The following is a 13547-nucleotide window of genomic DNA, read 5'->3' as shown; positions in this document are numbered from 1 at the left end:
GCGGATAGCGCATTGGGGTTCGTATACCCGAGCCGACAAGGTGAAAAAAGTCGGTGTCCTTGAGCAAAGCACTTAACCCTAATTTGCTCAAGGGTCGCTGTACTACTATGGATGACCCTGTAAAACAATAATAATAATAATAATATAATATGCCATTTAGCAGACGCTTTTATCCAAAGCGACTTACAGTCAAGTGTGCATACATTTTTACGTATGGGTGGTCCCGGGGATCGAACCCACTACCCTGGCGTTACAAGCGCCATGCTCTACCAATTGAGCTACAGAGGACCACAAACAAGACATTTCACTGCACCTATTTGCAACATGTAAAGTGTTGGTTTCATGAGCTGAAATAAAAGATCCCAGAAATGTTTCATACGCACAAAAAGCTTATTTCTGTGAAATGTTGTGCACAAATCTGTTTACATGCCTGTTAGTGAGTATTTCTCCTTTGCCAAGATAACCACCTGACAGGTGTGGCATATCAAGAAGATGATTAAACAATTTTTTCACACAACAAAGATGTCTCAAGTTTTGAGGGAGCGTGTAATTGGCATGCTGACTGCAGGAATGTCCACCAGAGCTGTTGCCAGAGCATTGAATGTTAATTTCTCTACCAACGTTGTTTAAGAGAATTTGGCAGTATGTGGAACCGGCCTTACAACCGGCCTCACAACCGCAGACCACTTGTAACCATGCCAGCCCAGGACTTCCACATCCGGCTTCTTCAACTGCGGGATCATCTGAGACCAGACACCCGGACAGCTGATGAAACTGAGGAGTATTTATGTCTGTAATAAAGCCCTTTTGTGGGGAAAAATTCATTCTGACTGGCTGGGCCTGGCTCCGCCCCTGCCCATTAATGTGAAATCCATAGGTTAGGGCCTAATTTATTTATTTAAATTGACTGATTTCCTTATATTAACTGTAACTCAGTAAAATCGTTGAAATTGTTGCATGTTGTGTTTATATTTTTGTTCAGTGTGTGTGTGTGTGTGTGTGTGTGTTGTATTGGACTGGAAAAGGGGTCTGGTTATATTAAAGAGAGGAGATATTTACATTTTTCATTTACATTTACGTCATTTAGCAGACGCTCTTATCCAGAGCGACTTACAAATAGGTGCATTCACCTTATAGCCAGTGGGATAACCACTTTACAATGTATATATATATATTTTTGTATATATATATATATATATATATATATATATATTTCTTTTTTATTGTTTAAAAAAAAAATGGGGGGGGGGGTGGAGTAAGGGGGGGGGGGGGGGGTAGAAGGATTACTTTATCCTATCCCAGGTATTCCTTAAAGAGGTGGGGTTTCAAATGTCTCCGGAAGGTGGTGAGTGACTCCGCTGTCCTGGCGTCGTGAGGGAGCTTGTTCCACCATTGGGGTGCCAGAGCAGTGAACAGTTTTGACTGGGCTGAGCGGGAACTATGCTTCCGCAGAGGTAGGGGAGCCAGCAGGCCAGAGGTGGATGAACGCAGTGCCCTCTTTTGGGTGTAGGGACTGATCAGAGCCTGAAGGTACAGAGGTGCCGTTCCCCTCACAGCTCTGTAGGCAAGCACCATGGTCTTGTAGCAGATGCGAGCTTCAACTGGAAGCCAGTGGAGTGTGCGGAGGAGCGGGGTGACGTGAGAGAACTTGGGAAGGTTGAACACCAGACGGGCTGCGGCATTCTGGATGAGTTTTAGGGGTTTAATGGCACAGGCAGGGAGCCCAGCCAACAGCGAGTTGCAGTAATCCAGACGGGAGATGACAAGTGCCTGGATTAGGACCTGTGCCGCTTCCTGTGTAAGGCAGGGTCGTACTCTCCGAATGTTGTAGAGCATGAACCTACAGGATCGGGTCACCGCCTTGATGTTAGCGGAGAACGACAGGGTGTTGTCCAGGGTCACGCCAAGGCTCTTCGCACTCTGGGAGGAGGACACAATGGAGTTGTCAACCGCGATGGCGAGATCATGGAACAGGCAGTCCTTCCCCGGGAGGAAGAGCAGCTCCGTCTTGTCAAGGTTCAGCTTGAGGTGGTGATCCGTCATCCATACTGATATGTCTGCCAGACATGCAGAGATGCGATTCGCCACCTGGTTATCAGAAGGGGGAAAGGAGAAGATTAGTTGTGTGTCGTCAGCGTAGCAATGATAGGAGAGGCCATGTGAGGATATGACAGAGCCAAGTGACTTGGTGTATAGAGAGAATAGGAGAGGGCCTAGAACTGAGCCCTGGGGGACACCAGTGGTGAGAGCACGTGGTGCGGAGACAGCTTCTTGCCACGCCACTTGGTAGGAGCGACCGGTCAGGTAGGACGCAATCCAAGAGTGAGCCGCGCCGGAGATGCCCAGCTCGGAGAGGGTGGAGAGGAGGATCTGATGGTTCACAGTATCAAAGGCAGCAGACAAGTCTAGAAGGACAAGAGCAGAGGAGAGAGAGTTAGCTTTAGCAGTGCGGAGAGCCTCCGTGACACAGAGAAGAGCAGTCTCAGTTGAATGACCAGTCTTGAAACCTGACTGGTTTGGATCAAGAAGGTCATTCTGAGAGAGATAGCAAGAGAGTTGGCTAAAGACGGCACGCTCAATAGTTTTGGAGAGAAAAGAAAGAAGGGATACTGGTCTGTAGTTGTTGACATCAGAGAGATCGAGTGTTGGTTTTTTGAGAAGGGGTGCAACTCTCGCTCTCTTGAAGACAGAAGGGACATAGCCAGAGGTCAAGGATGAGTTGATCAGCGAGGTGAGGTAAGGGAGAAGGTCACCGGAGATGGTCTGGAGAAGAGAGGAGGGGATAGGGTCAAGCGGGCAGGTTGTTGGGCGGCCTGCCGTCACAAGTCGCAAGATTTTATCTGGAGAGAGAGGGGAGAAAGAAGTCAAAGCATAGGGTAGGGCAGTGTGAGCAGGACCAGCAGTGTCATTTGACTTAACAAACGAGGATCGGATGTCGTCAACCTTCTTTTCAAAATGGTTGACGAAGTCATCCACAGAGGGGGGGGGATTCAGCAGGGAGGAGAATGTGGCAAAGAGCTTCCTAGGGTTAGAGGCAGATGCTTGGAATTTAGAGTGGTAGAAAGTGGCCTTAGCAGCAGAAACAGATGAAGAAAATGTAGAGAGGAGGGAGTGAAAAGATGCCAGGTCCGCAGGGAGTCTAGTTTTCTTCCATTTCCGCTCAGCTGCCCGGAGCTCTGTTCTGTGAGCTCGCAATGAGTCATCAAGCCACGGAGCTGGAGGGGAGGACCGAGCCGGCCGGGAGGATAGGGGACATAGAGAGTCAAAGGATGCAGAAAGGGAGGAGAGGAGGGTTGAGGAGGCAGAATCAGGAGATTGGAGGGAGAAGGATTGAGCAGAGGGAAGAGATGATAGGATGGAAGAGGAGAGAGTAGCGGGAGAGAGAGAGCGAAGGTTGCGACGGCGCATTACCATCTGTGTAGGGGCAGAGTGAGTAGTGCTGGAGGAGAGGGAGAGAGAAAAGGATACAAAGTTGTGGTCGGAGACTTGGAGGGTAGTTGCAGTGAGATTAGTAGAACAACAGCATCTAGTAAAGATGAGGTCAAGCGTATTGCCTGCCTTGTGAGTAAGGGGGGGACGGTGAGAGGGTGAGGTCAAAAGAGGAGAGGAGTGGAAAGAAGGAGGCAGAGAGAAATTAGTCAAATGTAGACGTAGGGAGGTTGAAATCCCCCAGAACTGTGAGGAGGAACTGTGTAAAGGAGTCTTCTGAATGAATATTTAACGATACGGAAAATGGAACTTCTTGATAGATGATTAAAAGGCTCTTTAGCGGAGACCTGCATTTTTTTTTGTAGCCAATAGTTTGGGTTCGTTTACATCTCAATATCGGTATACTGTGTGTGGTTGATTAGGGAGAAATCTGTGTTTTGATGTATTTTCGTGTGCGTGCGTGCGTGCGTGTGTGTGTGCGTACGCTTCCATACATTCTTGCTGTTGTGGATTAGCCAAAAGCATAAAAATGTAACCTATGAGGTTCTTTAGAAGTTCCTTGCCAGACATTAAATTAAAACATTCCTACCTGCCCTTGACCTGCTCCTCGCCTCAAGCTCCCTGAGAATACTTGATGGGGACAGACTGTGCCATCTGGGGCACATACACACACACACACACACACACACACACACACACACACACAGCCTAATGTTTGCCAGCCCAATCCCCCACACCTGGGGACACTCAAATCAACGTCGGATTGAAACGCCAGCACAGCCTTCAGAAATACAGCCGTCTATTCGATTGCCTCGAACACCCCTTCATTTTTTTATTAATCCTCCTCTTTCCCCAGACTTGAAGGCTCTATGGAGAAGGGTAAGAACGGACGCCTCAACCCAGCGTTTCATTTGAAGGTGGTGGGGCTGGCGAACAAAGGAAACAGTCACAAGGGGGTGAGTGTTAAAGGGGAGGGGAGTTAAATCTAAGTTGACCTATGAGTCTCTATATGCTGGGAATGTTTGTCTCTGTGTTTCTGAGAACTACATACATTAAACTAAAGTCTAGCTAGCCTTGCTTTAAATTGCCACATTTACAACTGTGGCTCTGCCTGTGTCAACTTTCTGTGATAGCAACTGTCACTGTCTGCCTCCCATGTCGCCCTCTCTTCTCTGTCTGCTAACTGTCTCCTTCCCTTCCTTTTTCGTAATACTTTTTTATTCGTTTTTCAACATACTTTTCATACAATTTGAATGACATAATCCTAAAATGTTCTTTATATTATTCTCTAACCATTGTCTTTTCTCGCCCTACAGCTCCCTCACACCAGCAAAGAGGTGCTGCCTCTCAGGCCAGGCCCCACCACCAACGGCACCCAGCCAGTCAACATTGTGCGTCCCCTAAGTCCCGCCCCCTCGCCGCATAACACGCTACAGAGCTTCAAGGTGGTCCGCCCGCCTTTACCTGTCAGCAAGCCGCCCGGGGCCCCGTCCAAATCACCCACCCCCCCTCAGAAACTCACCCCGCCAAAGAAACCGCTGCCCCTCAACCCAACACGATCACCACTGGTAAGTTTTTCAGTTTTTAATATTATTCCTTTCGTTCATTCATTGAGAAAATGTCTTTGTTTAAAAAAATCATCCTGTGTCTGTTTTTACTAAAAAAGATGTAGTTGGACCGAGAAAATAGATGAAATAGCAACAGATGAAACAGCATGTTTTAGTTTTTATCTGATTGTTTTCCATCGATTTCCTCCAAATTACCCCCATCTCTGCCTGTAAGCTGTAAAAGCCTTTGAAAATGCCATTGGCTTCGAATTTAATATTGCTCTGTGTTTGCACAACATTAATTTATCTGCGGTTGTTTTTTGATAAGCATCTAAGAGTGGAGGTAGAGAGGTACACTGTAATGAAATAACACACCACGAAGTCAGACAAAGCCTGCCAACCACCGGATTAAAAACTGCTTGAGTTGTGTGATAAGACTGGGTGAATCCAGTCGACAGTAGTGGAGGGCCTATTTGCATATACCCCTCCTGCTGTATTCCTAATATCATTTGTAGTGCATTAGGAGTGTGTGACATGGTGAAGTGCTTTATTATGGCTTTGATCACATTCTAAGGCCTACGTCTTCTCTCCCTCTCTTTCCCCTTTTGCCTGTTTCACCGTTTCCATTTTTTTTCTCTCTCCTTTCTCTCTTCATCCATTTTCTCTCTCTCAATTCAATTCAATTTCAATTTAAGGGATTTATTGGCATGGGAAACGTATGTTAACATTGCCAAAGCAAGTGAAGTAGATAGTAAACAAAAGTGAAATAAACAATAAATATTAACAGTAAACATTACACTCAGAAGTTCCAAAAGAATAAAGACATTTCAAATGTCATATTATGTGTGTGTGTGTATATATATATATATATATATATATATATATATATATATATATATATATATATATATATATATATATATATATATAGTGTTGTAACAATATGCAAATAGTTAAAGTACAAATGGGAAAATAAATAAACATGGGTTGTATTTACAATTGTGTTTGTTCTTCACTGGTTGACCTTTTCTTGTGGCAGCAGGTCACAAATCTTGCAGCTGTGATGGCACACTGTGTTTTTTCACCCAGTAGATAAGGGAGTTTATCAAAATTGGGTTTGTTTTCGAATTCTTTGTGGATCGCTGTAATCTGAGGGAAATATGGGTCTCTAATATGGCTCTCGCTCTGTTTCTGTCTATTCCCCGCTCTCTCCGTGTCCCTTCTCTCTCTCTTTCTCAGTTGGTGTCAAAGCTGCAGCCCAGACACTCCCCCTCTCCTCCTCAGAGGCCCCTCCCCCTCAGCCCTGTCCGAGGGGGGGTGTTACAAATGAGCCCAGCGACGGCAGTTCCTCCCAAACCCTCAAATGGGCTGCTGGTGATGATGCCCCCTGCAATCGGCCCCAAACCAGTGGGCAAGGTGTCTGTCATCCCCCCTCTCAAAGCACTCAGGTGGGTCCACACATATGCAGGCATGCACACACGCACACACCCACACACACAATGTGATGACTTATGATTTACTTGTGTGGGTATGGCCATAGGCATACATTGCAAAAGCAAAGATTATATCACTTAGCTACATGTACATGGACAGAACACATTTCAAACAATGTTTTTGTCATATATAACCCATCATAGAGACTGCTGGCTTTGTGTGCGGTTAATAGCTGTTTTCCAAAGTGAGTGGCAACAAGTGAGCAGTGCCATAGATTACAAAAAATACACTGTTGTTTTTAGCTATAAATAACTCTCCAATGTTCATGCCTTGGCATCAACTGGACGTATTATTAGTCTCCCTGATAAAATCTAAAATAGCCACTCCAAGAAGTCCTTGCTCATAAAACAGCCATTGTTAACATTGTTAATCTGCTTTTTCCAGTAAAACTCCAACAAACCCCCCTTGAGTCACCATTTTACTATTTCCCGAAAAGAATTACCTCCCCTGATTCCTGTATCTCTCCATCTCACGCTGTTTTGAACTCCGGCAGCAAAGTTGTCATAGCTTGCAGGGAAGGACTGTGTCTGTGTGTCTGTGTCTGTGTGTGTGTGTGTGTGTGTCTGTGTCTGTGTGTGTGTGTGTGTGTGTGAGCATGAGCTTTAGAACCAGGAAGAAAATAAAAAAGAACTTTATAAGCCACAGCTCACATTGTCAAGCACAGATCTCTCGCTGCTTCTGCCCGTTTCGTCAAACAATCAATTCTCACTTTATTTCACTGTTATGCTCGGAATCTGAGGTCTGCACTCTATTTATTTTAGAAGCCAAGCTGGCAACTAGCCATGTGCCTTTATTGGCTTTTGTTATCTGCTGTGTTTAAAGCTTCTCACAAACCCTAGAGTGATTGTTGTTGGGGTTAATGGGTTGTTCTTTCTTTCTGAAGACTGGGGGCCAGGAGTATAAAACAAACATCTCTCTCAACATCTCACCCTGTCCTCGAGTCACTCCTAAATTCTAAAAAGTCTCCATTGATTAGTGTTTCAAATCATCGCCCCTCTCTGCACTGTGCTTTTTATTTCGGGGACTGTGGTGACAAAAAGAAGGAGAACTATATAAAATGCTTTACAAGCCTCAACACAACAAGACTCTGTCTACGCACTGTGTTAAAAGCAACTGTTTCTTTCTTTTCTTTTCTTCGTTTGCTTTTCATTCCCCCTCTCAGACCGGTCCCAGGAGCGAAACCAAATACAGTCTCGTTGCCTTTCCGAAAATGACCCTGGGAGTCTATCAGGTGCCGGCAGTCAGCAGCAAGCAGTTAGTCTATTTGCACTATAAAGACCCGGTTGGAGGGCTGGTACAAGGCAGACGCTGTCCAACAGTCATAGGGGACGAGGCAGAGGCTGATGGAGGGTGGAGAGGGAAGCAAGAGGAGGGGGTACTGGAGTGAACTTGGTCGTTCTCCCTCCAGAGGGTCCTGTCGCCTGACTTGAAAATCGTGACCTGAATGACCTCACCCTGTCTCGTGACAACGATGAAAGACGACGCGGTTTTGCACGTATGGAAAACCGTGCAGACTGAGATGTGGTATTGCTGGTAGTGGTCACATTGCCAAAACCTTGATTTTTATTGTTTGTTTGTTTTTATTGTCAATCCGTTTATAGGACTAGCTAGCATTTTTATTATTATTGTTGTTTAGATGTCTGTTTACATCTTAAAAAATTAATGGTTTGTGTTATGTGCCAAAGAGTACTTTTGAGGCATGTTGATCATTGCAATTTGATTTGAATGTCTCTTGCTGTGTGTCATTTTTGAGGGGAATTGTTACATAAAAAAACTCACCTTTTTACAAAACTGACTTGTGTACTTCTTCTTCCTCTGTGTTTTCTAGGTTGAAATCTACATATATATTGAAATATATTATTCATACGTTTCTCCCATCCATATTTATAAAAACTGTCAAGTCATGGCCAGGACAGCTGAAGCTATGGGACTTGACACTCCAAAGGCATCACCCTCTCCTCGGCTTTGACTTTTTATTCAACACGGAGGACTTGACACAGCCAAGTTGTTACACATACACATAGAGCTTCAGATCTGGACCCATCACACACAATCCTCAATGCCTTACCCAATGCCGTAGTCTTTTCTAAAGTACAGTATCAAATCTTTAATCATTAGATTGTTATATCAATAGATTGCCTAATTTCCAATACACAAAAGAGACATTCTGTCATGAAAAGAGGGGAAATTCTTTGCAAGCTTAGATAAGCTTAAACAAGTGGCCTTGTAGAGAACTGTAGAAAAGCATGACTCAGGAAACAAGCAACATTCTTTCCTTTCATTATAATTGAAAGAGTGCAGAGGAAACAAAATAAAATCCTGTTAAATATTAAAGTGTGCTTTTTAGTTTGCTGTAGCCTCAGGCTGGATAGAGAAGGGCTTTGTCCAAGATCTCCCACTCCACTATTTTTGGACAACAATGACCTCCAATGGACAGCACCTGCATCTCCAGGTTATTCCTTTTGACATAACAGCTTGTTTTATTTTACTGTGCTTCATTAACTGAACTACTGTATTGCATAAAAGTCATGACCATATTCATGGTGTTTTGGTGGCTAGTCTGGTTATGTTTAACCACATCCTCCCCAGAAGTGGCCAAAATGGGCCGGAGCGCCAAGTCTAGGTCCAAAAGGCTTCTTAACAGCTTCGACCCCCAAGCCATAAGACTCCTGAACAGCTAATCATGGCTACCCATACTATTTGCATTGTCCCTGTGCCCTCTAGTGGCATAATCAGGTACTTTCAGGGGTACGTTAGTTGGTGGACAGTAGCTTGGTAGACACTGAATATTTTCAAATTGTCGCGTTTCATTGCAACAAAGTAATTGTTTAAAGGTGAATAATTGCCTAATAATGCACACAATAGAATTGGACATAATTATGAAACCAATTCAGCAGTAAGAGCAACCAATGCATGCTATCTAAACAAAACCTAGTCAGCGATCTAGCATAAGAAATGGGATAACGTTAGCTAGCTACATCAAAAAGTCGACTGAGCTAACTCCGAGACAACTGCTAGCTTTTTCCTCTATCTATCAATTGAACTATCTCGACAATGAGATATGTGACGCAGAAACAAGTCAGCCAAATCCTGCACAACAACCTTTTTCGTCATCCTTGGTGGCTCAGGTGAGTATGTTACGTTACTGTGCAGCAGATTGTTCATGTGTGATTGACATTTGAAAAGGTTGTTGAACACACATCACATGCATTTCTTTACATCCAAACCAATTTCCTAGAATGTGTTTCTCATAACATCTGAAAGATTATGCTTCCTGTGATGCTGTTGAAGTCATGTTTCAAAAGGAAGCACACAGAGATTCTGGCTGACTTCCACACCGTCCTCAAACTTGACATCCTCATTGTCAACTCCTGTATCTGAGACATCTCCAGGTAGTAGGCCTACTGTTCTATAGTCTATTATATGCTACTGTATTTGTTTAGTGCTTAGTCACTGTGGATGACAAACTCAAACCTACATCTCAAAAATAGTAAGTTCAGAGTTACAGTAGTTGAGTCACATATTTTTGGTGGGACATAGAAATAGAAAATCATTGTCCATTAAAGGTCTTAAAGTTGCCTTGTGAATCAGCTCACAGCGTCATGTTGGCCATGATGACACAACGTTTTTCACAGATGTAGGCTATGTACTTTTATTCATCCACAATCTGCATTCAGAATGACTGCCAGGGTTAGAAAGATTAATCAACTGGAACAACCATTCCAGTAATGGGTGCAATAAGACCAACTAACAGATTGGATTAGTTTAGAAAAATGTAGGCCTATGTTATTTATCTTTGCTCCAGCTCAGGGGTCTCCAACCCTGTTACTGGAGAGCTACCCTCCTGTAGGTTTTCATGCCAACCCCAGTTGTAACTAACCTGGTTCAGTTTATCAACCAGCTAATTATTAGAATCAGGTGTGTTAGATTAGGGTTGGAGTGAAAACCTACATATTTCAATAGCTGTGTTTTTGCATGTACAGTTGAAGTCGGAAGTTTACACACACTTAGGTTGGAGTCATTAAAACTCGACTTTTGAACCACTCCACAATTTTTTTGTTAACAAACTATAGTTTTGGCAAGTCGGTTAGGACATGTACTAGTACATTTTCCAACAATTGTTTAGAGACAGATTATTTCACTTATAATTCACTGTATCACAATTCCAGTGGGTCAGAAGTTTACATACACTAAGTTGACTGTGCCTTTAAACAGCTTGGAAAATGATGTCATGGCTTTAGAAGCTTCTGATAGGCTAATTGACATCATTTGAGTCAATTGGAGGTGTACCTGTGGATGTATTTCAAGGCCTACCTTCAAACTCAGTGCCTCTTTGCTTGACATCATGGGAAAATCAAAAGAAATCAGCCAAGGCCTCAGAAAAAAAATGGTAGACCTCCACAAGTCTGGTTCATCCTTGGGAGTAATTTCCAAACGCCTGAAGGTACCACGTTCATCTGTACAAACAATAGTATGCAAGCATAAACACCATGGGACCACGCAGCCGTCATACCGCTCAGGAAGGAGACGCGTTCTGTCTCCTAGAGATGAACGTACTTTGGTGCAAAAAGTGCAAATCAATCCCAGAACAACAGCAAAGGACCTTGTGAAGATGCTGGAGGAAACAGGTACAAAAGTATCTATATCCACAGTAAAACGAGTCCTATATCGACATAACCTGAAAGGCCGCTCAGCAAGGAAGAAGCCACTGCTCCAAAACCGCCATAAGAAAGCCAGACTACGGTTTGCAACTGCACATGGGGACAAAGATCTTACTTTTTGGAGAAATGTCCTCTGGTCTGATGAAAGAAAAATAGAACTGTTTGGTCATAATGACCATCGTTATGTTTGGAGGAAAAGTGGGTTGCTTGCATGCCGACAAACACATTTTTACATTTTAGTCATTTAGCAGACGCTCTTATTCAGAGCGACCTACAGTTTTTTTTTTTTTTTTCATACTGGCCCCCCGTGGGAATCGAACCCACAACCCTGGCGTTGCAAGCGCCATGCTCTACCAACTGAGCTACACGGGACAACCGAGAAGCACGGGGCTGTCAGCATCTTGCTGTGGGGGTGCTTTGCTGCAGGAGGGACTGGTGCACTTCACAAAATAAATGGCATCATGAGGAAGGAAAATTATGTGGATATATTGAAGCAACATCTCAAGACATCAGTCAGGAAGTTAAAGCTTGGTCGCAAATGGGTCTTCCAAATGGACAATGACCCCAAGCATACTTCCAAAGTTGTGGCAAAATGGCTTAAGGACAACAAAGTCAAGGTATTGGAGTGGCCATCACATAGCCCTGACCTCAATCCTATAGAAAATGTGTGGGCAGAACTGAAAAAGCGTGTGCGAGCAAGGAGGCCTACAAACCTGACTCAGTTACACCAGCTCTGTCAGGAGGAATGGGCCAAAATTCACCCAACTTATTGTAGGAAGCTTGTGGAAGGCTACCCGTAACGTTTGACCCAGGTTAAACAATTTAAAGGCAATGCTACCAAATACTAATTGAGTGTATGTAAACTTCTGACCCACTGGGAATGTGATGAAATAAATAAAAGCTGAAATAAATCATTCTCTCTACTATTATTCTGACATTTCCCATTCTTACAATAAAGTGGTGATCCTAACTGACCTAAGACAGGGAATGTTTTCAAGGATTAAATGTCAGGAATTGTGAAAAACTGAGTTTAAATGTATTTGGCTAAGGTGTATGTAAACTTCCGACTTCAACTGTATATTGATTAATTAATCATTTATTTTATGCTACACAGAGTTTCCAAAACTGGATGGAAACGTGGTTAACGGCACACATACACAATCCATGTCTCAATTGTCTCAAGGCTTAACAGTCATTCTTTAACCTGTCTCCTCCCCTTCATCTACACTGATTTAAGTGGATTTAATAGGTGACATCAATAAGGGATCACCTTTCACCTGGATTCACCTGGTCAGCCTATAGCTAGGTTTCCATCCAATTGGCGACAGATTTTCATGCGAATATTCATTTTCCCTCCAGAGATGTGTTTCCATCAAATTGACTTGTTGCAGATAAAAGGCTGTGCGTGATGATGTAGTGAACATAAAATACCTTTTGCGGTTAAATTCCCATGTACGAATAAAAAATACAAGTTAAATAGGTTTCCATCGCATTTTCAACTCCACTGATGTTTTTTTCAACAGAAAAAAATGCATTATATAGCGAGTGTGCCCTCTCTGGTATTGGCACGTGCACTCTAGCCAACAGCGCTATCTGCGCACTGTTGGCTAGAGTGCACGTAGGCCTATAGCCTACATGAGATCATTATTATGGACAATTATTTTTATTTGTCAAACGGCAGCCAAGCATCGATAATCATGTCACCAGAATAAGACCCTCAATATTTATTGGAAAGGAGCATAAAGCTCATCACCTTGCACTTTCACCACCCTGTGAAGTTCATCATAATGTATTTATTCTGTAGCCTAATAAACTGCATGCTTTCCCATCAAGTCGTAGTGGGAGGACAACACAACATATCAAGTTTACTTTGATATGATGGTTATTATATCAATATTTGCACATTAAAGCATTTCCGCCTACATTTCTCGCATAATTCATTTTACAGACACAAAATGATCCCACCTTGTCTAGCGTATTTTGTTTTGTTGACATTTGGAAAGTTTACCTAAAAATGTTCTGTTTCCATCATTACATTTTTTTTCCGACATGTACTTTCCTCGCATAAAAGGTTGGATGGAAACCTGGTTAGTGTCATGGAAATCTTTTTTACACTCAGTGTATATCCACACACTCTCAAAATTAGGTTAAGTTTAGGGTACAGTGTTGTTCCCTGGGATACGAAAAGGTAAAAGGCACACATAAGGTACCTTCAAAGTTACACATAGGAACTCACATGGTACTGATCGGTTCCTTTTAGGGTACATGTGCGGATAATCTAGTATAATAGTAAAAAATTTACCCAATATATTGAATATAAGACACAATCATCACTGTGCTTTGAAATGTAGGTGGGAGCAATGTACCGGTGGGACTCATTAGCACATTTGGGGGCATGGTCTAACATGTCAGTATT

General features: G+C 43.2%; 1 protein-coding gene across 1 annotated transcript in view; it reads left to right on the top strand.

Moving 5' to 3' along the window:
• Positions 1 to 8257, top strand: part of LOC311113134 (disintegrin and metalloproteinase domain-containing protein 33-like) — a gene marked incomplete at its 5' end in the record, with an annotated part of 235199 nt that extends 226942 nt beyond the window's left edge. The window contains 4 exons of the mRNA XM_084156291.1: positions 4286 to 4385; positions 4746 to 4997; positions 6216 to 6424; positions 7633 to 8257. Of these exons, the coding sequence (XP_084012417.1) occupies positions 4286 to 4385; positions 4746 to 4997; positions 6216 to 6424; positions 7633 to 7684 (613 nt within the window). The 3' untranslated portion in view covers positions 7685 to 8257. The remainder of the gene's footprint in view (positions 1 to 4285; positions 4386 to 4745; positions 4998 to 6215; positions 6425 to 7632) is intronic.
• Positions 8258 to 13547: the final 5290 nt, after the last annotated feature.

Source organism: Coregonus lavaretus, assembly GCF_964263955.1.
Source record: "Coregonus lavaretus genome assembly, chromosome: 39".
Taxonomy (NCBI): Eukaryota; Metazoa; Chordata; class Actinopteri; order Salmoniformes; family Salmonidae; genus Coregonus; species Coregonus lavaretus.
The sequence above is the reverse complement of the archived record's forward strand: the minus strand, read 5'-3'. Positions and strand labels throughout refer to the sequence as shown.